Below are 25,852 nucleotides of genomic sequence, written 5' to 3'. Positions count from 1 at the left end.
AAAAAATACTTCTTTATTTACTTGTGCTTAAAATAATCATATCTGTTTTTCTTTTCAGATGTAAACCAGAAGTATAGAAATGGAATAATAGGAAATAGTCATACCTGTAGTCTATGTTTGAAGTGTTTTTTTAAAGCTATCTTTATCACTACATCTGATTTACTCATAAGGAACAAAATGAAATCTATACCTGAATTTATTTAAAGCAGCTTTTGTACAGTGTGCATTGTTAAAGCAAACACTTTACAGATCACACTATATACCATAATATACACTACTGGTGTATAACAATACACTAAAGAAAGCAAAACTGACTGTGAATTTTTTAATACTCAGTGTCAGATTTTAACACGTTTTCTTTCAGAGGTCATTTTAAAACAATGGATTAGAGTCAGTTTTATTATAGCTCTAATGAACTTTATTAGAATTCCAGTTGACCAATGACTTTTAGAAGCTTCTACTATAGAGACAGTGCCTTTTTATATCAGACAAATCCATCTTCTCCAAACAACCTTAGAAAAAACTGTGGTCCTTCTGTGGACCTCCATAGAGACACAAACAAACTCCTAAGGATGAGCAAACTTTGTAATAATAATATAGTATTGATATTAGTATTATAACTATTTATAGTACTGTACATCCCTTTTCCTGCACAAAAAGCTCCTATACAGTATTTTGTAAAATAAATGAAATCATGGATAATTAAATCAAAAAATGGATTTTGTTTTAAAAATCTGTCCATGAAGAGAAAACAGCAGCAGACTTTCAGCTCATTGACAAATCTCCTCTGAGACACACATTATTCATACAGTGGATATAAAAAAGTCTACACACCTCTGTTAAAATTGTAGAATAATTTGATATAGCCACTATCAAAATTAAAGTGAAAAAATCCATAGAAATGTTTTGGGGGAAAAAAAGAATAAACATTACTAAATAAGCGTGCTCACTTTTTAACCCATACTTTGTTAAAAAACGTTCTGCACCCATCTGTTTGGGTAAAAGTCAGTTTAAAAGGCAATTTAACAATTTATTTAATTCTACTATTCCTTGTAAAATATATGAAATTTCAGTATGATTGTCTGTGTCGCTATATGGTTTTTGGTAGGATTTTGATCCAACATTCTAAAATGTTGCCCTTTCTGAAGCCATTCCTTTGTTTACTTGGATTTACTTTGAGTTGTCATTGGTTTTTCCCTGAATCTTGACGAGATCCCCAATCCCAGCTGTCACTGATCGTTGGTGTTGATACCTCAGTCACGTGGGTGGAGTGGAAACACGGAAGTGGAGGCAGGTGGAGCAGTCTTTATTAAACACAGTGGTTGCAATTCAAACCCAAATCCAATGAACAGCCAGAGATCAGGTTATTGGGGAAACATGGAAAACCGGGAACAAAAACGCAGGGAAACGATCAAAATAACTAAACAAGTAAGAGTAGCTGTCTAGCTCTGGCTCTGGCTAGACAGAGAACAGGAAGCAAGACGCAAGGCAAGGTTCAGAAAATTCATCAGAAATGACGCTGATAAGTGAACAAATCAAGGATGAAAACTGAAAACAGCTGAAAACAATCACGACAGAATTGAGCCTTAAACAATAATAAAACATGTGCGAAGACGCAGCATGAGTCAAAATAAACAGAGTACAAAGATAAGTATAAATGGAACATTAGCAAAACTCATGCTGCTGATTTCCACAGCACAGTAGCACAACGTGGCACCACAGCATGATGCAACCACCACCATGCTTCACCATGGACATGATGTTCTTTGGGTGATAAGCTGCCTTGTTTACACAAAAACACAAAAACTTGACATAACCCACAGAAACTTTTTTAGATACTCTAGTTCTCAATATTCTCTCTCTCTCTCTTTTACACACACACACACACACACACACACACACACACACACACACACACACACACACACACACACACACACACACACACACACACACACACACACAGTAGAGGAGGTGTATGTTTTCGTATTTTCCTGTAGGTGTTCTGCACTGGAATGCAAAGGGTTTATACTCCTACTGTATTTGTATATTGCTGTTGTGGTCACATGTTATTTCATTCATTCAGTGATCTGGACCCTTTCCAAGGAACATTCAGTCCACAGCAGTAATACACCCTGGATGGGACACCAGTCCATTGCAGTGCTCACCCTCACTCACACCTAGGGGCAATTTAGAGTAGTAAGTAGAGCTGTGATGCAGAAAGAACTGTGATGCGGTGTCGCTGCCCACTGCACCACCGGAACATATGCTTAATAGAAAAGCATATATAATAATTACAAGATGCATTATCTTAATTGCTACACAACACAATGAAATTCTTTCCCAGTTTATCTGATCTTTAACTTTCACTTGCCAAGTGATGGCATTGTTTTCTCAGAGCTTTAAAAGTGCATGTGTGATTTCGACTAGAGCATTTAGTCAGGACAACATTTCCTCTCAGTCTTTGTAGCTTACACTACTTATTGCCAGAAGCTTTTTTTCACATCGAAGAAGACTGTCTTTTTGTGTCTGTAAAAAAAAGTATTGATCTAATTCACCTGCTGTAGGTGTAGTCTTCTGGCCTTGCTCTTTCTGTGTCTAGCATTCATGGATCAGAATTCTCTTCCTCGACTTTAGGCTTCATCATAGTAAGGAGTAAAAGTGCATAATATCAGTAGTGGCTGATATTTTTTTTGTCTTTGATAATAGATAGTCTACATCAGTTGGGCAGTAGGTTTTAATAGAAGACTTGGGTTACGGTTTTGGAAGAACAACAGATATGATTTTGAGACATCATTTGATGGGTAAGGGCAAATTTGTATTCTGCAGAAAGCAGAAAAGTATAGAACTTTAGAGAATTGTATAGAATTGTGGTTTTAAATAATAATGTTATTAGACCTGGTCTACACCAGTGAGATTATCCTGTTGCACTTTTTTCAGTGTGAGTCATTATTAAAGCCTCCTGAAAAAGGGGCTAATTTCTGATGCAGTCATTTAAAGTCGTCATCACTGAACCCTCTAGCAGCCAATCATTTCTCCTTAACATTCATTCACTCACACAATTCACACACTCAAATGCTCAAGACATGAGACCTCAAGCCAATCAGTGTCAGGAGGGGATGGCCACGCCTGCCACAGGTCAATCACAACTTGACAGGCTTGGCCTGTTCTCTCAGCAGGTGATGAGATCCAGCCTCAGCATGCTGGAACAGATGCAGGTCCCTGGAGCTCTAGTCTCATTCCCTTTGATGGTCCGGAGCTCCAGCCCATGTGATGTGGCTTTTTTTTTTCTGAGTGTGTCATGTTCACTTGGCTCACACAGGCCTCTGATATCAAGTAGCTGCAGTTGGGACGCGATCACCGCACAATCTCCAAGGGGCTACTGGCAGACTAAATAAGTGCTTATTTCCTATGTGGTATTTATGAACAGCTGTTTATCAAAGAAAAAAGAGGAGAAGTGCCAAATCTTGCCAACACATTTTTTTTTTACCAGTGTGAACAAAAGAAGCAAGAAATTTCCTTGTTCTTCTCATCTTCTGCATCTAGTAGACTTATAAGCTTTGTTGCTATCCTTTGAGATATCCCCAAATTGCCATGTCTTTCTGTCATTGTCCTCTGTTAAGCGTGTGTGAAATGCCTGGTTTAAGAAACGTGTTTGAGGTACCTGACAGCAGATAAAAACACGCTTAGAGGATTAGTTTAGCAAAAAGAATAAATCAAGGACAGCATCTAGTCCAAATCCAGCTCCTCATTAACCTTGATAGAAAATGTGCATACTATACTGGGGTGAAAAACACATCTATGAATGTGAAAATGTCTTTTTGGAGCTACCTGCCAGAATTCTTTTCATTCTTCAGTAAACACACTATTTAAAAATTTAACACTTTCTAATGTGTCCTTCTGATTTTTCTTCAGCTTTATAACTTGAGATTTTGTCATTTGAGCATCTGAGCATCCAAAATCCCCCAGCTGGTGTATCCAGTGTGTGTATGTGAGACAGAACAGGGGCTTTGGGGTGATTGGCTTGTTTATTTTGTTTGATCTGTGATTCTTTCTCTGCATGAACTTTTTTCTACTCCATTTTCCTCTCTGAGCTTTGCATGATTGGGTCACAATTCAAGGATGACTGGATTCACTGGAGATGCTGCTTACACCGTACACACACATCCTTACACGCTACTTACACTCTACACACACTTCCACCACATGGGGGTCTATATTCAATTTCCAGGGTCTATATGCTACTGAGTGATTTTGTTGTACATGTTAGTCTTTGGTATTTTTTAAATCTGTGTGTTCATCTCTGATGTGTGTTGGCATCAGTATTTGGGTAAAATTTAGACCTGTGTGATGAGGGAGACAGAACCATCTTTTTCCCATTGGTAAAGACACACACTTGGCCCTCAAGGCTACCTGAGGTGACCTTGAGTGACATTATGAAGCAGATTTATCAAACATGCTGTGTCTGAAGACCACGCTGCCATTGTCAGCCAACAAAGAAACACTCAACCATTGAATCTGCTTGGATTGAAATGGATGAGACACAATAAAGCTCTGACCTTGGATATGCTCATCTCTCATTTTAAAGGGCTAAATTTCTCCAAAGGCAACTCAGAGTATTTGCACATTTCTTTTTATTTCAACATAATTGCACATTTCTATGTTTCAGAACTCAGTGTGGCAAAATGGCCATCGCTCCACTGCAGCTTCACTGCGGGAGAAAAGTTCATCGGTTAATTAGGGAAAAATGGATTGTAGGATTCTGAAGCTTTCTCATCTGAATATCATGAATGTTCAGTGATATGACAAGAAACATGGTTTCCATGAGGAATACGCTCCATCATCGTCCTCATCAGAGCAAGCTGGTGTATTATTACCCCAGCAGCCAAACATTTCTGACAAAAGGTCATTTTTTGTGTCTAACGGCCTGTTTGAACTAAGCATCTGGTCTCCTGTAATAGTGTCTTCACTTCAGAAGATGGGAGTTTAATCGCTTTTACAAAGAGGCCAGATCAACATGAGTGGGAAGAAGGAGAGTTTTTGAAGACAGAATGCGACCATTTTAGCAGAACAACATGTTTGAATTAGATGCTCCTGCACTGACTCTAAATGGATTTCTGAAGTGGTTGTTTGTGGGGGTTTTCAATCGTACATAACCTTGAGTCTTTTTTATGGAAGGTCTGTAGGATTTAAGTGCCAGTATAGCATGAAGGAGCTGAATACATACGCGTTCGTTTTTCTTTCTCCATCTCCCGCTTTTTTGTCCTGGTTTTAAAATGAAAAATTTTGCTTCTAAAGTTGTGCCATTGTCCAAGTAATTAATGGAATGTCTAAAAGCGAGGTCCAGGTACTTATATTCCCCCTATTTTCCCTAATGACTATTAAACGTGCAAAACACAGAGCAGTGTTTTTGGTGTCAATGTTTTGAGATAAACTTATACATAATACATGTATTTAAATGAAAGATGGTGACCTTCGCTGTAGTTCTTTTTAAATCTGAAGATTTTTTTTTGTTGCACGATAAGGTAAAGTTTAGCATAACAATCAAATACACTCTAATTAACATTATTACTTACACTTCATTTTAGTGGTATGTATATCCAATTCTGTATAAAGAGCTGCATATGGGTGAAGAAATCGGAACAATTCACACACTACACTGTTTCATATTGTTGATTTTCAGACTTGTACATGATTTACAGTCATTTTGCATTCTGGCTAGCAGCTTCTACTTTTCAGGTGAGTTCAGTACAGAACTTTGTCTTTTTTTGGTGGACATTTAATATTTAATTTAAAATGAATTGTTAGAAAAGAAGTATTTTTAATACATGTACCCTGACATCCCTGTTATTAACAAGTGAGCATGGGGCAGAATGGTTCTCACCTCAGTTGGTGCAGTTCTCAGTTTTGACCACTAGAATATATAAATAACGTCTCTATGGAGATAAACTGTCCGGCTTCTGAGCAACGTATTGCTTTCACAAATGTGAGTGGGTGTCGAAAGCATTTTTAAAAATGGTTGGTCAGTCAAATATAAATATAATTTCAATGGAATTTGAAACTGAAGTGGTGAATGAGGACTCGTTTGGCCTGCACTGCTGAGCTGCCAGTGCGTACAGCATTCGAACAACGTCGGCCGTTCATACAGTGTTTACACAAACAGTTATTATTATGTGTTTTTCAAGCTCTGACTTACTCAACTAACTCACATTCTATGGATTTCTGTTTGTGTTTTAGGATAACAGAGTCCAGTGTGTAGAAGGAAAAGCAGATTCATGCAGTCTCCATGTCCCTATGGGCTCAGAGCTGCACTCGAGCTACGTGTTAGACTCCACAACGCAACAGCAAAGGAGCGACTTTTAACTGAAACATACATTCTTACTTCTTCACACACTGTACATCTCAAAGAAAACAGGCAAAATGTTTGTTTAGTTCTGTGATATCTGCAAACACAGTGTATATACAAACAATACAGGGACCCTGGCATGGCTGTTATTAACGAGCGAGCATGGGTTCAGCGTGGATCTCACCTCATTGGGCCTTATATTTTACAAGCACATTGATATTGTTTCTGTACTTGTAGCTCACATGTCTTAGTGGATATTAAAAGTCTACATGCCCCTGAGATAATTATATATTTTGTGCTGTTAAAAAAATGAACCCAATATAAATCATTGTACTTATTTTTTCTTGTTGTTTTTGACATAAATTTCGTTAGTTGCTACATTTAATGTGGTTAATCTGACATGATTATACTGACTTCGATTATCGTACAGTTTTATCAGGTATGTGTAGACTTAATTTTTAGACCCACAGTGTCCGTGTAGAAATAAATCTGTTGTGAACATCTGTACCCTGTGTAATTATTAAATAAAATGATTACTATCTAAATAGGAGTATTAGTATTTTATTGAAATATGAAGGAAAGGTGTGTAATGAACTGCTTCATAGCAGCACTCAGGCACTCAGGGCTTGTGAAGTAGCTTATAATCATAAATATACTTTTGTCTATTTATAGAAGTTTGCTGCAGATCATTTGATGTAATTTATAACATTATGTATGTATAACATTGTTCTGCACATGTAGAGTACATAATTGTACTTACTTATGTTTGTAATATTACTGTTAAATTCAGACAGCATTTTCTGTCTCTCATAAATATGGTTTACATAACATTTATACTTTAATGTGTAATATATTTTTCATAATTATTGTTTATATTATAATTTGTTGTTCTCACAGGCTATTGTTTGGTAACAGCTTTTACACAGGGACCTGTAAAGGCACACGCTCCACATTGTCTATTATATCAAAATTATTATTTTTTAATCACTTATTTAACAAAGAATAAGATGACATTTTCTGTTAGGAGACTTTTATTTAGCCTTTAAAGAAAGAGTCTCAAATGTCAGTGTGTCTTCATGGACAGTTTTCTGAAAGAGGAAAGTCTTCTGGGTTTCTTAGTAGCAGGACAAGCTGTACAGTATATTCTTTTGTCTGATTAAGAGAGAAATAAACGAGGTGATGATGGTGAGGAAAAGACTTCAGCCGTGCTTTATAAGACAATAACCTACGTTTAGGTGGTAATTTATTTGACATTGTTTATTACTGTCCTTTAACAGCACAACCTGTTATGTCGAGTGTTGTCCAATTTGTATTTAAAGTGTATGTAGCAGGATATATTCTCAGGCCATCAGACACCGTCCGTTACATCATGAGTAGATTTGGGACTGGGATTTCTGTGATGAAGACATATTTAAAAGATGACTCGACTTACAATGCTAATATATACAAAGTAAAGAGCTTTTTATTTTTATTTTCAAAATTCAATAAATATAGTGAGACCACCATAATTACTTTCATTAATAAGTGAGGCAAACATTCAGTAATGTCCAGAAAGATTACTGTCCCAACACTAATCATGACCCAATACTTGTGAAAGACATCCCAAGCCCTCCAGCTGGTCGTCTGATCAGCCGACGATGATGAGCGCTGATCTGAGCTGCTGCTCGTTAGTCGAGATGTAGATCAGGTAACTACACGTCAAAGGGCAGATGCTGTCTTTGGTATAAACCAGAAGCACGAATACTGAGAAAGAAGTTGCCACAGTCACATGACTTCACTTGAATATGCCTCTCATCAGAGATGGACAGATGTTTTGTGGACTTGCGTCTTGCGTATATACATTTTCTTTTAAAAAACATGCTTTAATGTACAAATACATCATTGTTGACGGTCCTTGTGCTTACACACACGGGTAAAAGCAGTGCACAATAAATTATGTTTATGCTTATGCAGTGACATACATGAAAGGAGAACATAAAAATGTGAAATAAAGATAAAAAAAAAAAAGCTTGCACAATCAGTTAAAAATGATCAAATTGACCAAACTGACCACAAATATAAAGTGAGATTCCTTTCTGATTTTAGTGTCTCACGACATTGTTAAGTACTGGTCAAGATGAAAACTGTACACACTGAAGAAAGCAAACCAGAAGAACAGATTTCTTTCTTTCTTTTTTTCTTTATCTTTTTTTTTATATATATATAAGAATTCATTGCTTTGCAATTTAGCAGTTCAGCTCACCTCCACTTTACATCACAGTTCTCTCCCACATGACCACATGAATGTAAACACCTCGGCTTAGTTGTAGTACATTAATACTATATATATATATATATATATATATATATATATATATATATATATATATATATATATATATATATATTACATTTTTACATGTTATAATTCACATCAGCACAGTTAGCTAGCATGGTAATAAAATAAGGCAAGACTCACATAATACTGACAATAAAATTGTGTGATTGTTGGGTTTGTTCTGCAGCAGGCTTTGGTCTGGTTGGACTGAGGCAGTATTGCTTCGTCTTGGCTCTGCAACAGCGTCGTCCACATTGTGATGAGGGGGTAGAGTTGAGGGACAAAAAGGATCTTATAGGCTCTTACAGTTTTATAGTGTTCTTTTCTCTAACACTGCATCAGTGAGACCATACTGATAAACATAAGTGTTTAATAAGTTAGAAATAAAAGAATGAGTCCTGGCTTAGAGGTTAAAAGTTCATTTTGTTTTTCGTAGAGGGCATGTTTTTAACCTGTAACGTAAGAGGAAGAAGGTCAGGCGATTTGAACATGATAGTACTGTTTGTACTGCATGTCGTTACGTTTCTGACACATGTCACAGTCACAATCAGCTGATCCAGATGACTTCAATCTACAGCTCATATGCTGGCTGTCAAGAGCAATGACTGGTCCAAGTTGTGGAGAAGAAATGAAATGTGCCATATCAAACCCTCAAGCTTACAGTCTCAGTGAGAGGAAATAATTACGTTTAGCTGCTCACAAAACTGCAGACGTTTTGCAAATATATAAGAACCTGTACCAAGACATCAGAAGTCAGTACATCACTGTTCTGCTGGATCAGGGGCTGAGTGCATTCCCCTCAACCAAAAAGTGTTTATTGACATCTTCTTCTCTGTTTTGGCCCAAATCATTCACTGAAACAACATGAACCATGCAGTGTAAGCACAACACCGGCATGTGGAGGCATCTGAGTGCATGTTCTGCAATGCTGTGGCTGCTAATGATGCTGGACTGGAAGATTGTTGTCTGGGAGCAGTGTGTGCATTGTGTTGATTCAGAAATGTTTGGTTCAAGCTCGTTTTGCATGCAGCATCTCAATAAGCAGGTTGTTGCAGGGAACGTCGCCGTTCAGGTGTTTGTAGTACAGATATTCCTCGGCCTGCAGGCTGATGGCGCGGATCTCAGGCAGCCGCAGCAACAGCTGGCCGAATTTATCTGTCTGCTGTGGGTAGTTACACATGACGTAATCAAGCAGCGCTGCGTTCACCTGCTCCTGAACACTCTCCACCAGGTGGAAGTTCTCCAGGTTCTTCACATCTAAGGCGACACAAATACACATCCATTAGACTAAAGCTCACATTGCCACTTTACCGCACGGGTTTAATGCAAACAAAAGATTTGAGATTACAGATGAAAACAATTCTAAAATATTGTTTTTTTATTTGTATGGAAATAAACTTTATCCACATGTTGATTTTTAAGGGCAACAGAATAGAAAGTGACAAATCAACACAGCGGTGTAGATGATCTTTTATTTGTTATTTTGTTTGTTTGTAGATTTTATTTGGAACCAAAAAATAATATCTATTGGCTTTATTTTGTTTATTATTTTTGTTGTTTTATGTTGAATTAATGTTTCACAGCTCATACCTTATACACCCATTAGATGGATTAGAATTGTTTTTATTCTGTTTTACTAAATTTAATATCTTAATATTACTGTTTTATTTGGGGGTGCGAAGTTCAGTAGGCACAAAAACACCATATTTGTCAGGAAGACGCAGTATCAACCTTCCCGACACCAGCGGCAAGTGAAAGGATCTAAATCAGCTAAATAGTGGTGCTATATAGTGCTGTATTTTTTGTGCCAGTTGTACAGTCAGGCCTTTTCTCCTAAATTCCTTAGTTTAGTGCAAACACTAAAAGATGATCTTCACAAAATACTGAAACTATGTTCTTCCTACACAGTCATGTTTTTATTAACTGCTCCATTAGATCTTGGTCTCACAGTCTGGACCGCAAACATATGTTAATTATATATTATTTTTCCTTCAACACAAAAACAAAATCAACACAAATCAGTCTTTCACCTATCTGCACCTTCAGATTTAAATATACTATATATATATATTATTAGATATATTTACACACACACACACACACACACACACACACACACACACACACACACACACACACACACACACACACACACACACACACACACACACACACACACACAGACAGATAGAGAGGAGCACTTTGCAGAGAGACTGTTCTCTACACCCTGATGATTGCTGCTGTATGTTTAATTAATCCAGCCATATTCTCAGCACTGAACCATGTTTTGTTTTCTGTGCCGAGTTTCTAAAGAGATTTGAGCTGAAAAGGGATTCAAGAAGTCTGTGAAAAAATCTGTAGTTTTTAGCTACGGATGCCAGGAGGTAACTTAATTTTAATGACAATTTTAAATTCTATAGCGAATAAAATAAAAATTCAATTTCATTCATATTAAGTAGAATCTAATCAGTACAACCAACTGACGTCAGACAGGTTCATCCACAAATTTCTTAAAATTAATTTCTGGCTCATTCATTGTGGACCAATGTTAACCATTAAACCATTAAATGACAGAGAGGTTGTGTAATTTAATATTTTATGAATTATTTTTTGAGGTCTGCCCCTGACACTACACTGATTGGGCAAGTGCCTGGACCCGCTCGGGCAGGGCTAATGAGGCAGCTGGCACTGTCTTTCCTGCCAAAATAATCAAAGATGTTCTAGCCCCCAGAAAGAGACAGAGGATGGTCAGAGAGAGCGAGAGAGAGAGAGAGAGAGAGAGAGAGAGAGAGAGAGAGAGAGAGAGAGAGAGAGAGAGAGAGAGAGAGAGAGAGGCGGAGTTGTAGATTGTTCAGTGTGTAATGAGGTCTGTAGAACAAGCAGTGAGTCCTTCTTGGCCCTGATGAGGATGTTCTCCCTGACCCCTGGGTGACACCGTTGGGCAAAGCTTAGTGTTGGGGGAGGGGCCTATCAAGAGGAAACCAATTACATTCTCTGCTCCACCCATGTGAATATTAACCCCAGCTAGAAAACAGGGAAATAAAACATGCCTCGTGTATTGGGTGTTGTGTGTGTGTGTGTGTCTGTGTGTGTCTGTGTGTGTGTTGCTTGATACTAGAAGCCATAATCTATTGGTGAATGTGTGTATGTTACTGTTCATTAAGGTCATATTCATTGTCCTAATTAAAGTGGGGTTAGAAAGTAAAATGCTACCAGTTTTCCCCATTTGAAATTTTGAAGCCTATAGTCAACATGAAATATTGAGATAGAGCAAAGCTAATGAAACCTTTTGTATTTACAGACTAATTAAACAAATTTATACAAATGACACTGATTTATTTGCTAATTGTTGTAGGCTACATTTAAAATAATGAAAAAGGAGGTTTTGTAAAAAAAAAAAAATAAATTGTCTGCTGAACAATGATGGCTTGCTCCTTTTGGCTTTAAGCGAGAAACAAGGTTTCTGAGAGAGAATTCCTGTTTTTTTAATTTGTTCACAGAATGAAATAGTAGATAATGCCCTACTGACAATCAGAGCGAACAGAGAACAGCAGCAGATTCTTTTCAGTCAGGTTAAAGTGGTACACAATAAGCACTCTTATCTTCTGTCTCTATCTCTGTTCTAACATTTAGCCACTGTGGGACTAATTATGAAGTTTTTACATGAAACAGCCTCAGTGTGCAGCCAGGCTGTGCTGAAGCTCGACTCCAGACCCTTAGGTTCTGTGTGATACAATGTTCATTTCACTAGCGATCATGCCACATGACCCCTCGTATCCATTTTCCGCCCCCATTCGCTCCTGATGCTTTACTGTTTGTGTATATTTAGACACATCTATGATTATGCTGAATATATACACATATATAAAGGATTTGGTAGTTAGAATTTATTGTTTATTTTAATTAGCTAAAGTACAATTGATATATGAAAATGACAGTTCTTTAGAAATTATACATATTTATACCAAATATGCAATATGCAAACTAAACTTGGCTTGTAAATTATGAAGCCATTGTTGTTGGCTGTATGGGAGGGTAAGCGATTTTCTCTTTGAGTGCCAAAACATGAACCTAATCAAACAAAGCAACTGCTGATGTGTAGAGCAATGAAACACAACAGTTTCAGGAACAGGTGTGTGTGTGTGTGTGTGTGTGTGTGTGTGTGTGTGTGTGTGTGTGTGTGTGTGTGTGTGTGTGTGTGTGTCTGTGAGTGAGTGCGTTGATAGCATGTAGATTTTGGTGCTGTTTATAATTTCTGAGAAAGCAGTTTCAAAGGGCAAGGTGCTACGTTCTGCCTGCTAGGTTCTCTCCGATGTTTCTTTTTATGGTAGGCTGTAATCGTGTAATCAGTCGAACCTGCACCTTGTCATTTCTATTCATCATTAACCTGACCGCCTGATGGACACCAATCAAAGTTGGGGGCGGTGCTGACACTGCCCCCTCGCCCACAGTGTACACACGGAGGCCCCCTGTTGCCTTGCACACAACAGTTAAGACACCACAGCCAATGCCCGCCTGGTCATCATCAAACATTATTTACCCAACAGCTAACCCATGTGTGTGTCTGTGCTGAGTGCTGCAGAGCAACAGCATAAATATTTGTGTTGTAAAACCCATTAATAGGTCGTATCAATATGTTAATATTGATCGTTCACTGTGCTCCTTTTACTTTAGGCTCTTCAAGTGGCTACCAATCTACAGCTGCACGAGGTTCAAAAACCTTCCTTCATCCATCATGGGGGCCACATGTTCCTCACTAATTCAATTACTCCTAAGTTCTTTCAATTGTGTTTAACATGGATCATTTTAGTAGAACATGAGCTCATGTTGATTCCCAAATATTGATTATATGATGACATGAGTGAGTGTTACTTATATACACATTATAAAGGTATGCAGTCCAGTGATAACATGCATCTTTTAAAACTATCAGATTTAACACAATCTGCTCATTATTAGTGGGTTGCCTGCAGCTCATCTTTTGCTGTCTACAAACTTTTCTTCTCTTTCTGCATGTCTTTTCCTCTCTGTTAACGATGCATATCAATGATGGCAGATCTTCCTGTGTTTGTCCGATGGGTGTTCCACTTTACTAAGCTGTGAAGAGCCAGAAGAAAAACGTAGATGTTTTTTTGTCAGCATTGTCAGAATGAAGCACAAAGGCTCAATCTGCTGCTCCTTGGCTTGTCCAATGGGACATCTAGGCCCAGAGTGTCCCATTTCTGAGAAAGTGAATTAAACAGGACTGCTCCAGCTGGGGATACATTAAGTCCAATCTGAGTCCATTGCCAGTGGGTTATGGAGGTAGAGGAGACGCCTGGGTTGCCCAAGGAGAGGTTTAACCCACTCTGCTTGCCACATGGAGGGGGCAAATATGAGGGGAGTGTGAATGGAAAACCGCCTAAGGTGTGATGAAATAAACACTAGAAACATCAGCAAGTCCTTCTCTTAACAAACACTGAACATGAGGTGCTCTGCTTCTTCCTCAGGTCAGGGGACGTACATTTGCATCTATTTATTCATCACTGAGCCAACTTGAACATTGTTAAGCACTACGTGTGCCATGAATAATTGTTACATAATTAATTTTAGTTAAAAAAAATGCTGTATATTACATTATAACAAGGATTTTCACTGCTCACGTCACTTGTAGACTTTAGTGCAGCCTTGATGGTTTTCAGAAGAGATGAGAGGTTTTAATCAAGAAACAATCTACAATGTCAATAGTGTGAGAGGTACAAAAAAATTCATTTAGTGTTTGACCTTTCTGAGCCGGATTAACAGGCCGTCGGTGAAGGCAGCTTTAAACTTCAAACTTCATTTGAAATAAAAGATTTTAGAAAAGTTGGTTTACGAATGTTACATTGGAGTTCAGATTGTTACCGACTGTATTTGATCTACAAGCTGTAAGAGCAGCAACACAAGTACAAGTACTTAAACATTATTAAGAAACACAAGAAAGTCCGATATCATGATACTAATTAACTAACAATATAAAGTTCAGTCATATGTGGAGAATAAAGAATATCTCTCTCTCTCTCTCTCTCTCTCTCTCTCTCTCTCTCTCTCTCTCTCTCTCTCTCTCTCTCTCTCCCTCCTAGTGTCTAACCCTCTGGAGTGTCTGGTTTACATTCTGCCCATCTTCTCACCACTAATCACATGCATACAAGAGTAAAGGGGCAAATCAGAATCTTCTTGTTTATGATAAAGTGACAGAAAATCATTCAGAGGTCAACTATCCCCCTAAACTCCTGGAGCAGCCCAAAAACCCAGCCATAATGTGAACCACAAACCTAACGAGGTCATTAAAGGATACCGCCCATCAATATTGTTTTTTTATTTTCCCCTTTTTTGAAGAATATGAATTAATAATTCACCAGAGTGCCTGGGGATGTATATTTTCTGAGTGAAGGACAGTTAATCCATAATGTGATCCCCCCTACATAAAGAGACACTTTCCCTCTATTCCCTACTCTTGCTTAATTATCGAACGCTGCTTGTGCTGACTAAAGAAACAGACATCTTCACATCTCTCCCAAGATGTTCTCTCTCTCTCTCTCTCTCTCTCTCTCTCTCTCTCTCTCTCTCTCTCTCTCTCTCTCTCTCTCTCTCTCGTCCAAATCAACACTTAAGCTGCTAGGATATTATGAAAGCCAGGAGTGCAAATTTGAGTTTAATTTATTCCACAATGTGAGTAGCCCTGGTCTCTTTTACCTCACGGGTAATAGAACATGACATATTTGTAAGCTGCCTGTCAAAGTCGGGCTAATTTATGAGTCTGTACATTTCCAGCATATCTGAAAAACAATGTAAGATTTTATATAAACCAAAGTGTGACATTACGAGTCACTTAATACTATTTATTCTTATAATAACTAATTAACTCTACTGTACACTTATTATAGTGTATTGACTTTTATACAAAGCTGTAGTTTTCATTGCCAATATTCAGAATGTGAAGCCAATTCCTGTAGAAAGAACTCTCCTTTTGTAAGCCGTTTAAATGGTTTATTTTACTTCGTAAAATGCGAGTTTAACACTGCTTGACTTGACTTTTACAGTGGACCAAAAAGACACTATACACCCTACTGGGACATGCTCACCACAGGCGTGGTGGATTCCCATCCATAAATGGAGCTGGAAGAGAAGCATCAATATTGAAAGGAACACATTTATAATTGAGCCTCAGCCCCCAGCCCTACATGGCACTTTCTGGACTCGGGGTTTTACGTTACAGGTAGACTGATGATGCTGCATTTTTTCCAGTGCTAAGACAGTGCAAACATTCCAAAGCTTTGTTCCGTTAAATATACTACAGCACTGCAATAGAAGGACAAGAGAGTGGTCTGGAGCAGCTGTCAGCTCGTTCATGTCTTTGTGTTTAATCACCGTCTCTAGTTTCAGAGGTCTTGTGCTCGGGCCAGAACTCTAGTATGAAGCAGTCTGTGTGGAAGAACAGAAACAAACCTCCTTTACTGTACCATGTCCTGGGGTTGGTGTAAGAATATAATCTTTGTGACATTACAAAGGATAAAGATGCATTTGTGATGACTTTTTCATTACTTTTAGAAAAAAATAAATAAATATATGAAATATGATGTAATAAAAGGACCAAGGTGTAAAGTTAATGGTGACAATGCAGGCAAGATTAAAAGTACACTCATTCGACTCACTGCAGATTGTACAGTATATTAAATGTAAAGACTCACAAGAAATGCTAAAGCAATAAGTTCAATCAGTCAGTAATTTAAAAATATCAATTAACATTATCTTTTAAGAGCACACTGTTGTACAGCAGAAGGCTTTTTATTTGTTCGCTTGTTTGTAAGCAGTTGAAGAGCTCAGTAAATGAATAATTATGTCTACTACAAGGGTCACACTGAAAGGCTCGTGTCTGCTCAGTTGTTCAGTGGGTGGATGTTTAACCTGGAGCCTGGCCAGGGTCTATGATCTGCTGCTACATATTTCCCCTCTTGTGAAACCAGCAAGCTTTTATGGATGGTTGTGGTAGTGAAATCATTCACAGGATCGATTCAGAAATGACAGATTGGGAGGGGTGGAGGTGCGATGGAGCTTGTGTAACTCTGCTTATATGTGTTTGTGTGCAATGTTTAAATAATGACAGGAATCTGATCAATAGAGCAACTCGTACAACGACCATAGCTCTTGTTTTATGCTCTCATCAGCCACATATAGGCATCCAGGTTCATGCTTGTCACACAACAATGAAGACATTGACCATAATTGAGCTAGCAAATGTACATAAGTGCAATACAATAAAAGTGTTGGGAACAATCTGAGAGCTATAACATCCAGCACAAGTCAGGAAAACCTGAAAAACCTGGAGCGCAATACGTAGGAGCAGATATAGACAACAACAAGACCTTTTAAAACTAAAAAAAAAACAATGCTGTAGAGGATGCAGAGTTTGAATAGTGAACGTCAGTCTACTGATCGGATAAACAAAAGGCTTATGTATGTTTGTCCCGGAAGGACTGCGGTTCTCATGAATCTTTAAGGGTGCACTGTTTTGGCCGTGGCTCCTGTGTAGCTCTTTCTCTTCACAAACATTCTCTCCAATTCAGCTGATAGACAGAAAGTGTGGGTTATTTCCATTTCAGCTTTTGTAAAACATATCTATAAAACATATCTAAATAATTGCCTATATTTCTATGCTGATTTTGAGAATTGGGATTGTTTCAAGAAAAGTAAAAAAAGTCCAACCGTAAGCAGGATGCTGTTCGTAGTACAGCCTGGCTTCAACTGCTGAAGAATAGTGATTGGCCGTAGGGCAATTTTTTTTGTTAAAACTGCTAGAAACACACCAGTACTCATATGATTGATATTTCCAGTGCAGGTATCAGTTAGGAAACAGCTGACATGTGGAGAGTATGTTGCAGGCTCTCTTGTCTGCTAAGTAGCAACGTGCAGACTGGCCACCGTTTCCTGCAGCTGGTAATAAAAGATGGCCATTGATTTTCTGTAGTTGCTTGTAACTGTTAATGTTGATACATCAATAGCCAAAGGAAAGCACAGGGCTTAATAGGAGCCTGAGAATGTGGAAATACGGGAGGGCCGGGCTCTAAATCACAGAATCTATCCCCCGGATCGATAAGACAGTAACTGCAAGTGTCCCTCTGCTTTCCTAATGTTTTATAATAAACTGACAGCTTGTAATAAGGATGGGGAAGAGAAAGAGAGGCAGAGGGAGAGAGATGGACACAGAACAGGTGGAGAGAGCAATATGAGCACATACATCTCATTGGGTCTATTCTAAATCACATCATCTGGGAATGAAGCAGGGCCTTTGTAAAAGTTTTGTAAACAGCAGTCTGTTAAATCCACAAAGTTCCAAAAGTTATCAACTGCTGCAACTGAAGGAAATGAGACACAAACATTTCGATTGGAGAATAGAATACGCTTGTTCTCGTTTCAATTAAACACATATTCTGATGTAACTTAAAGTCCAGATATTCTGTTAAAAAAGGTCCTATTGTACCGTACTATACTGAAAGTCTCTGCTGATGTATCTATCCCAATATACAGAACGAAAAGGAAGGATTTCACGATGAGTCGATTACAGCCAAAGACGAGAAAAAGTAAAACACACATCTAGCTTATGATTGTCTACATTGGTTACATAACATGTTTGTACACCTTGTATACATACTTAGAACAAACTGCTTAATGTAATCTTTTTTAAAGAATAAAAGAAGAGTCATTCATGTAGACACTGTAGAGTTCATTGTATGCAGTGCAGTTAGTCAGTTGTATCGGAGTTAAGCTTTAAATTCACAGCATATTCATTTTAAAGTACATTAATCTGGAACACTAATAAAAGATGCAGTATATAGTTATGAATGTGTTATATAGTTATAATGATGTTAGTCTTGGCCATTGGCAGCTCCAGATAGTTTAAGGGGTTAAAGTTAGAATGCTGTAGAATAGCCGCTGATATCACTTTAATGACTGGAGCCTGTACTGTTGCTCCACACAGCAGGGTTTGGAAGATCTCTGCAGCTTTTAAAGCTTTATAAAGTCTGAAAGCCTCTTAGGGTTCCTAATAAAGACAGCGTCTTGCAGAGAGCCACTCTCACATGTTGTCCAGGTTATGCTTTTGATTTCTGGCATTTCTAATGTAGGGACAGGAAGCAAACAAAAACAAGCCTTGAATATTAGGGTCATTGTGTACGCCCACTAGTGCCTTTACTGAAGATTTGTAAAATATCAGAACACTCAGTGTTGATTGGAGGCTTTTCTGCCTTTAAGAGAAATCCAAATAAACATGTTTGCTCAGAGCAATGAATTCATACAGTGAGCACACACGCCGCTGAGCAAAGGACGGTCACGTCCACTCAGTCGAGGGCTGCTGCATATTGTCACAAATGAACACAAATAAATGTAAGCTTTACTTTTTACCCTGAAATTCCACCATTATCTACTGTTCACCCACAGCTTCCTGTTTATACATACTAATACACACTTGGACCTCACAAATAAACACCCATCAGTGTCAAATTGCTAAAAACCCACCTGTATTATAAATATTATCTCTGTAATTGAATTAAGACATACTGTAGAAGTCATTGCTGCAGGCTTCTATAGTTCTGAAAGGTCTTTAAATAATTAGTCTACCTGGATGTGTGGTCATTATGAAGCACTTCTAGGTACAGCCAATCATTCATCCTCTTTTATATGAACTAAAGTTTATTTTACTAATATAAAATAAATAAAGAAGATAAAACTCAAGGAAATATGTTCTAATACGAAGAATTTCCCCAACTCATACATATAATCAGATATTCCCAGTGAAGTGCTCAGTCATGTGTAAGACTCGTCGCAGGACATTCCCACCTGAGTCTACCAAAACAATCTGTCCGGTGGAAGAACACGACCACATGACAACTCAGGGGTGTAAAGTCTTGGCAAAAGTCATGACAAGCAATCCCCCTGCCAACGGAACACCATTGCTCAGCCTCCGCAGGTCCTTTTGCAGCGCAGGAAATCAATGCTCTTGGTGCAATTATTTACCCATTGATAAAGCCTTCAGCTCTAGTGAGAGCCACTCCATCCATTCGAAAGAGTGCAGAAGACGTTTGGCTGGATGCAATCGCTCCTTTCGACAAATCTGAGGAAACAAATGACTGCTCCCAGGTCAAGCCGTCTCCATCCTCCTCTTTATTGACACTTAACTTTACAAAGAGCCCCACACACCCCCGACAGTGACTGATCGCCGGCCTGATAAAAGCGGCTGCAACTCACTGCTATGGGCCTGAAATGGCATGTCAAGCCTGGCGAAATGTGCCTTTGATTTCCTTTAAAAGGCTTCATTTGTAAAAGCAGGTCAGAGAGGAAAGACTGGGCCTGGGTAGAAGCTGAGGAGGCCCTTGAATGAACAGATCTCAGGGAGAATTGACAAGGCGTTGGGAGGTGAAGAAAGTGGTGGCTTACACGAATATCTGATCCTTGTGCCAAGCCGAACTCCAACCAAATCTGACATAAAAAAAAATTTGTCTCAAAATGTATGAATTTTTCAGAAATCCAGGTGCTTCAACTTTCTAGTAGACTTGACCTTTGCTGACCATTCCAGAATATTAAGTCAGAAATCTGGCCTTCAAGGAAATCCCAGTGTGTTGATGTTTGAAAGATCAGCAGTGCACTGACATCCCAGAAATCTCCCCACTCTAAACTGACCACATCTGGACACTATGAGAGGAAAAGATGCCTTACATATTATACATAAAGCACTGGGGTCATTTAATGCTTTGTTTGATTACCCTTTTATTAATTGACACCTAAAAAGCATCTGGCAAGGATCTCTCTCTCTCTCTCTGTCTCTCTCTCTGTCTCTCTCTCTCTCTCTCTCTCTCTCTCTCTCTCTCTCTCTCTCACACACACACACACACACACACACACACACACACACACACACACATACACACACCCTTCTCTGTCCACAGGATGATTCTAATCAGTGCAGGCGCTAATCTCCAGTCACTTACTTGCCTACAGTCAGGCCGACGAGCTGGTTGATGCTAGCGCCGGGGGCGATACACTTCCCTCAGGTAAGTGTTTTATTATGGATGATGTTTCCGCCAAATTATTTACACTCAATGCCCATCCCCCTGCCGGGTAAAACCTCTGCCACACAACAACAGCAACAACAACCATATCAAACGCACACACTCAAACCCCATAAGGTTGAGTCGGCTGAACTTACGGCAGCTTCACCACCTTTCTGTTCCTTTGTTAAGCATAAGGAAGGATGTGGAGCTGCTCAAAAGGGGGCGGATGGGAAAAAAACAAAACTGAGGCCAAAGCAAGCATACACAACCCTCAACAAACATTCTGTATTTTCTATTTCATGAAATAAGAGAGAAGAGTGATATGGTAATGCTGTAGATCAATGTAGAACAACGTGCTGGATCAATTTTTCAGGTGTTGGCTAGCATTCTTATCAAGATGACCTTTTACAATGATCTTGACTTGAATAAGCAAGAAACAACAACAACAAAAATGATAATAATAATAATAATAATAATAATAATAATAATAATAATAATAATAATAAGAAGAAGAAGAAGAAGAAGAAGAAGACATGAACTTAAATTTATACCATGATATTTCTACTCTCCAGACGGTAAAGAAAACACAATATAACAAACAACCAAAAACACAAATATCTAACTTAATATTCTGTGGTTCTGCCTATTATTATTATTATTATTATTATTATTATTATTATTATTATTATTATTATTATTATTATTATTATTATTATTATTATTATTATATTCAAAACTTTGAGACATTTTATTTCTAATCTGCCAAAAGAAAAAATAAAACCTGTGTGAGCTTTTGGTGTTCCTAAAGCCTAAAGATGTGTGCAGAGATGTGTCTACTCATGTAGACCATGGTGTAGCCCATAGATACTTATGCTAAACATTGATGAAGGTGAAATTTGTGAGATAAATTTGAAAATTAGTTTTCAAAGAGTTTTAAATGTTTTAAACTGTTTAGGATTTTTTTTAGTTTAAGAGAATAGTATTTCAGTTCCATGTTTCACTCGTCTGGTGGCAGGAATGTTTGTAGCGTTTTAGCAGTTTTGGCTTTGGGTGATAATATTCATATTACAAGTCAACACAAAGCTTAACTATTAGAAATGGATTTTCCCAAGGTCCACCAGGAACCACAAGGTCCACCAGGAACCACCAGGTCCACCAAGAACCACAAGGTCCACCAGGAACCACCAGGTCCACCAGGAACCACCAGGTTCACCAGGAACCACCAGGTTCACCAGGAACCTTGGGAGCAAGCACTTCTCCTTTCCTTTTCTTCCACTACTCACCTAAGCTAAACAGCACCAGGAACTTGAGGCAGACAAACTCTCTCTGATCCAGCTGAAGGGAGCGCAGCTTGCTGACCAGTTCCTGCGCCCGACTCAGGAGGTTGTTGAGTGTGGCCCCAGCTTGAGATGCAATTAACGCATAGTCCACCTGATGAGGAAGAGTATGCAAACAGATTGTAAAGGTTAGTGGTCTCGAACATGCAGCTGCAACACCATAACACACTGCATTTTTATCTCACACAGGTCACATGTATATAAAGGTCAATTAGGTTTTGTTTGGATGCAATGGCTATAAGCAACCAACAATTACACAACAAACATCAAGAGTTATGGAGAGTAGTTAAAAGACCTGAGAAAATAGGTGTCGGCTAACCATCAAGAGTGATCTCAGCGTGCCTGGAGGAGCGAGTGGGCACATGGAGAATATGATAGAAAGATAGGAAGAAGGAACATAGTTGAAGGCAAATGAATATCTGATATCTCTTGTACATTAGTTTACCTTGTCCCACGCACACAAGTGCAAATACAGCCAGCGTGTGTGTGTGTGTGTGTGTGTGTGTGTGTGTGTGTGTGTGTGTGTGTGTGTGTGTGTGTGTGTGTGTACGTTCTCAGCACAACAGACACAGTACACAGGAGTGAGCATGGAATGATAATCAACATCAAAATAAACAGGGGAAGAGCAGCACGTTTCTCTTTATCCCCAGTGTATGGACTGGTGGACCCTCGCTCCAAACAAAAGCGGAGACTGGTGATGCACAAGCATGCAGGTCCCCTAGGCTAGCAGGCCCAGCCCTCCCCTTTCAGGTGCACTTAATATCTGCAGCAGCAGCAAATTTGTCTTGGAGGCAAGTCCTTAGCTGCCACTCACTGTAAGCAGGCCATATTAAATTTTTATATTTATTGACAATTCATTACCATAATTGACTGTGCCAGGGTTTCTGGAGGTCGGTAGACGGCCGGCCTCCTAAGAGCAGGGCGGGTTCCCTTGGAGCAAGATTTGCAATTAAAAAATGCAGGTAGACTGTAATTTATTTATTGTGTAAATATGATGAATGATATTTTTAAGTCCAGTCTAGAGAATTTGCACTAGTTCTTCCTTCTACGATCAAGTAATATTAACATGTTGCCTGTAAAAAAATACATTCAGAAGCATTTATAAAATAAAAAAATGCTTTTGAATGTAAAAAAAAAAAAAAAAAAACTATTTTAACTATTTAATTCCCAAAATCTTTTAAAACTATCTTCTGGGTAAATGATGGAAGGAAGATTGTGAAGAGAGAAAATGCTCAAATTTTGCCAACACTCTCAGGAGCGCCATTACAGCTGCATTTCAAGAAAACACAAAGCCATTTGATGTACATTTGATTATACGTCTCTCTGATCTGAACTGCTCTGAAGGCCACGGAGGTTTGTGGCAGAGAGAGATGAAACAATAAAAGAAAAACAAAGAGTGAAGCTATGTTTAAATGAGTGGGAAGGTTTGTGTGTGTGTGTGTGTGTGTGTGTGTGTGTGTGTGTGTGTGTGTGTGTGTGTGTGTGTGTGTGTGTGTGTGTGTGCGTGTGTGCATGTGTGTGTGTGTGTGTGACATAGCTGTCAGTTCTGGCCCGCTGTAGAATAATAGGACACAATAGGACACATGTTTTCTGTTTCTCTCCCCACAGGCTCTTTCAACACTAGCTGTTCATTAGCCAAAATATGCAAATGAGACACAGCCTCCTGCTCGTATCCTGTTGCTCTCAGTCAGCCCTCAACACTCCATGCAGAGACTAGTGACCAGGCAGAACTCACTTAACACACAGAGCTTGTCCACACTCACCGCAAGGCTTCAAGGCATGATCTACTACTAGAGACAAAGTGATCTTGTGTGTAACACTGCATGGAGAAGACAAATGTCAACTCCAGGACGTCTGCCATCTTTAACAGGAAATTTGCATTTTCTATAAAAAGTCTCATTTTTTTTAATTAAAACACAAAATTAGACACAGTCAATACTCATCCTAAACAATATTTAAAACGAAAAAGAAAACATGGGTTTAATCCACATATTTACTGATGTTCTGTACTTACTGTGCTTTAACAGACTATGTTTATATATTTTATTTTGATATCATCATCATGAGGAACATAAAATTAGTGCTCAGCTTTAGTCTGTAGATTTGGAGCCTAACTTGAAGACATCAGTCCACAAGCACCTCAGTAATGAATATAACAGAATTAGAAATGGACCAAGAGGCAGTTATAAATGTCGTACACGCACACACAGGGGCACGGGGCAATTAATCTCAACAAGGTCACAAAATGGGGTCACATTACTGAATTTTTTTTAAATTTAAAGATTGAAATGAAACCTAGCCTGCTTTCCCATATGTTTGTAGTATCACTCTCCACATCCTATTCAAGTCTGTAATCATTTCATTCCTAAGCTTTCACACAGATGTTCAGAGACGACGCCGTCATCCTGCAGCGCAGCCAGAGTTGTGAGAACCCAGTGGAGACGATCTGATCTGCTCATGCACACATTCTACTCGTCCATCTCATTTATTTGCCTTTGAATCGAAGCTGTGAATGGATCCAGAGGTGTTCAGCAAATGTTACTTTAACTTTAATATCTATGAGTTTTTGAGCATTTTGTTGAAGTTCTTATTTTGTTGAAACGGAGTGATGAAAAACTAATAAATAGAATAACCAGCAGCACAATAATCTAGTCGTAATGAGCAATTTAAACATTTTGAGTGTCACTGTGTGTGTGTGTGTGTGTGTGTGTGTGTGTGTGTGTGTGTGTGTGTGTGTGTTCTATAAGGAATGAAAGGACCCCCTGTGTTGAGAACTTGAGCAGAGCCTGAGGCATCCACCCACTGCTGTTCCTCAGAGACCAGCAAAGTAAATCACAGCTTCTTCCCTCTTCTCTCTTCCTCTCACTGAGCGCGATGGCTCACGCATGCTTAACCAGCTGTTTTATTTATTCAGACTCTGCTGACTTGATAAGAAATGCGCAATTGATTATTCTGATCACATTAACTCGTACCTATAAGTGTAATCTATTTTTAATGGAGTAGTGACTGCACAGACACGGCCAGTCGATAGGACTTTAAAGGCCGCTGATCCTCACTGACGAGATGCCTGATGAGCTCTATAGGGAGGTGGAGTGTAGATGAGTAAAAAGGTAAAAGAGGAACGCTATAGACCTCACACTCACCTGTTGCCCTGTAACCAGCAGTATGGAGCCCTCCTTGGTGTGAATCACCTGTCGGAAAATATGGTCAAGGATAAGAAGCTCGCTCCAGCAGTTTTGGAGAAGCTTCATTTGGTCATCAACCTGAAATAAAAAATAAAGAGAAAGTTAGAAAAATGGGCAGAGTTTACTTCTCTGAAAACCAGAAGTCAAAGATTTGTCGAAGATTTAAAGTCAAAGATTTGTGAGTTTATTTCAATTGCAAATTCAAGTGAACTTGAAGAAAACAAAAAGTAAAGAGAGTGAAGTGAGGGTTCATGTTCTCCTGTACTTTTAATAAAGATAAATGAAAACCTGGATTGGATTTTCACACCAATCCAGGATCTGAAAAAAGAGTGCCTCTGGGCTTTATATATCATTTATATGTCTATAAGATAAAAAAAAAAAAACCCGTAGATTCACAAAGAAAAAAGCTGGCATGTTTCACTGAAATTAAAGCTTTTTCTCTGAATTGGTTTGAAGAAAATTTGTTATGTAGTCTTTGCTGTAATTTTATTTGTTTGCTAAAATACTTTAAAATAAGAATTTAATTTACAACAGAATTTGACTAATTTAAATAAGAATCACAAACCAAATTGTTGAGTAATTTAACAGCATTTGCTTTCCTC

General features: G+C 38.5%; 2 protein-coding genes across 5 annotated transcripts in view; one reads left to right on the top strand and one right to left on the bottom strand.

The window, feature by feature from the left end:
• Nucleotides 1-6,849, top strand: part of LOC113661681 (adhesion G-protein coupled receptor D2) — a 56,772-nt gene extending 49,923 nt beyond the window's left edge. The window contains exon 25 of the mRNA XM_047802760.1: nucleotides 6,238-6,849. Within this exon, the coding sequence (XP_047658716.1) occupies nucleotides 6,238-6,363 (126 nt within the window). The 3' untranslated portion in view covers nucleotides 6,364-6,849. The remainder of the gene's footprint in view (nucleotides 1-6,237) is intronic.
• Nucleotides 6,850-7,788: 939 nt separating this feature from the next.
• nr5a2 (nuclear receptor subfamily 5, group A, member 2) overlaps nucleotides 7,789-25,852 on the bottom strand; it is a 44,220-nt gene continuing 26,156 nt past the window's right edge. For all 4 annotated transcript variants that reach the window (XM_027176088.2, XM_027176092.2, XM_027176090.2 and 1 more), the window contains 3 exons: nucleotides 25,209-25,328; nucleotides 22,012-22,159; nucleotides 7,789-9,920 (listed from right to left, as the gene is read on the bottom strand). In XM_027176088.2, coding sequence (XP_027031889.2) covers nucleotides 9,673-9,920; nucleotides 22,012-22,159; nucleotides 25,209-25,328 — 516 coding nt within the window. In that variant the 3' untranslated portion in view covers nucleotides 7,789-9,672. The remainder of the gene's footprint in view (nucleotides 9,921-22,011; nucleotides 22,160-25,208; nucleotides 25,329-25,852) is intronic.

Source organism: Tachysurus fulvidraco, chromosome 2, assembly GCF_022655615.1.
Source record: "Tachysurus fulvidraco isolate hzauxx_2018 chromosome 2, HZAU_PFXX_2.0, whole genome shotgun sequence".
Classification (NCBI taxonomy): Eukaryota; Metazoa; Chordata; class Actinopteri; order Siluriformes; family Bagridae; genus Tachysurus; species Tachysurus fulvidraco.
The sequence above is the reverse complement of the archived record's forward strand: the minus strand, read 5'-3'. Positions and strand labels throughout refer to the sequence as shown.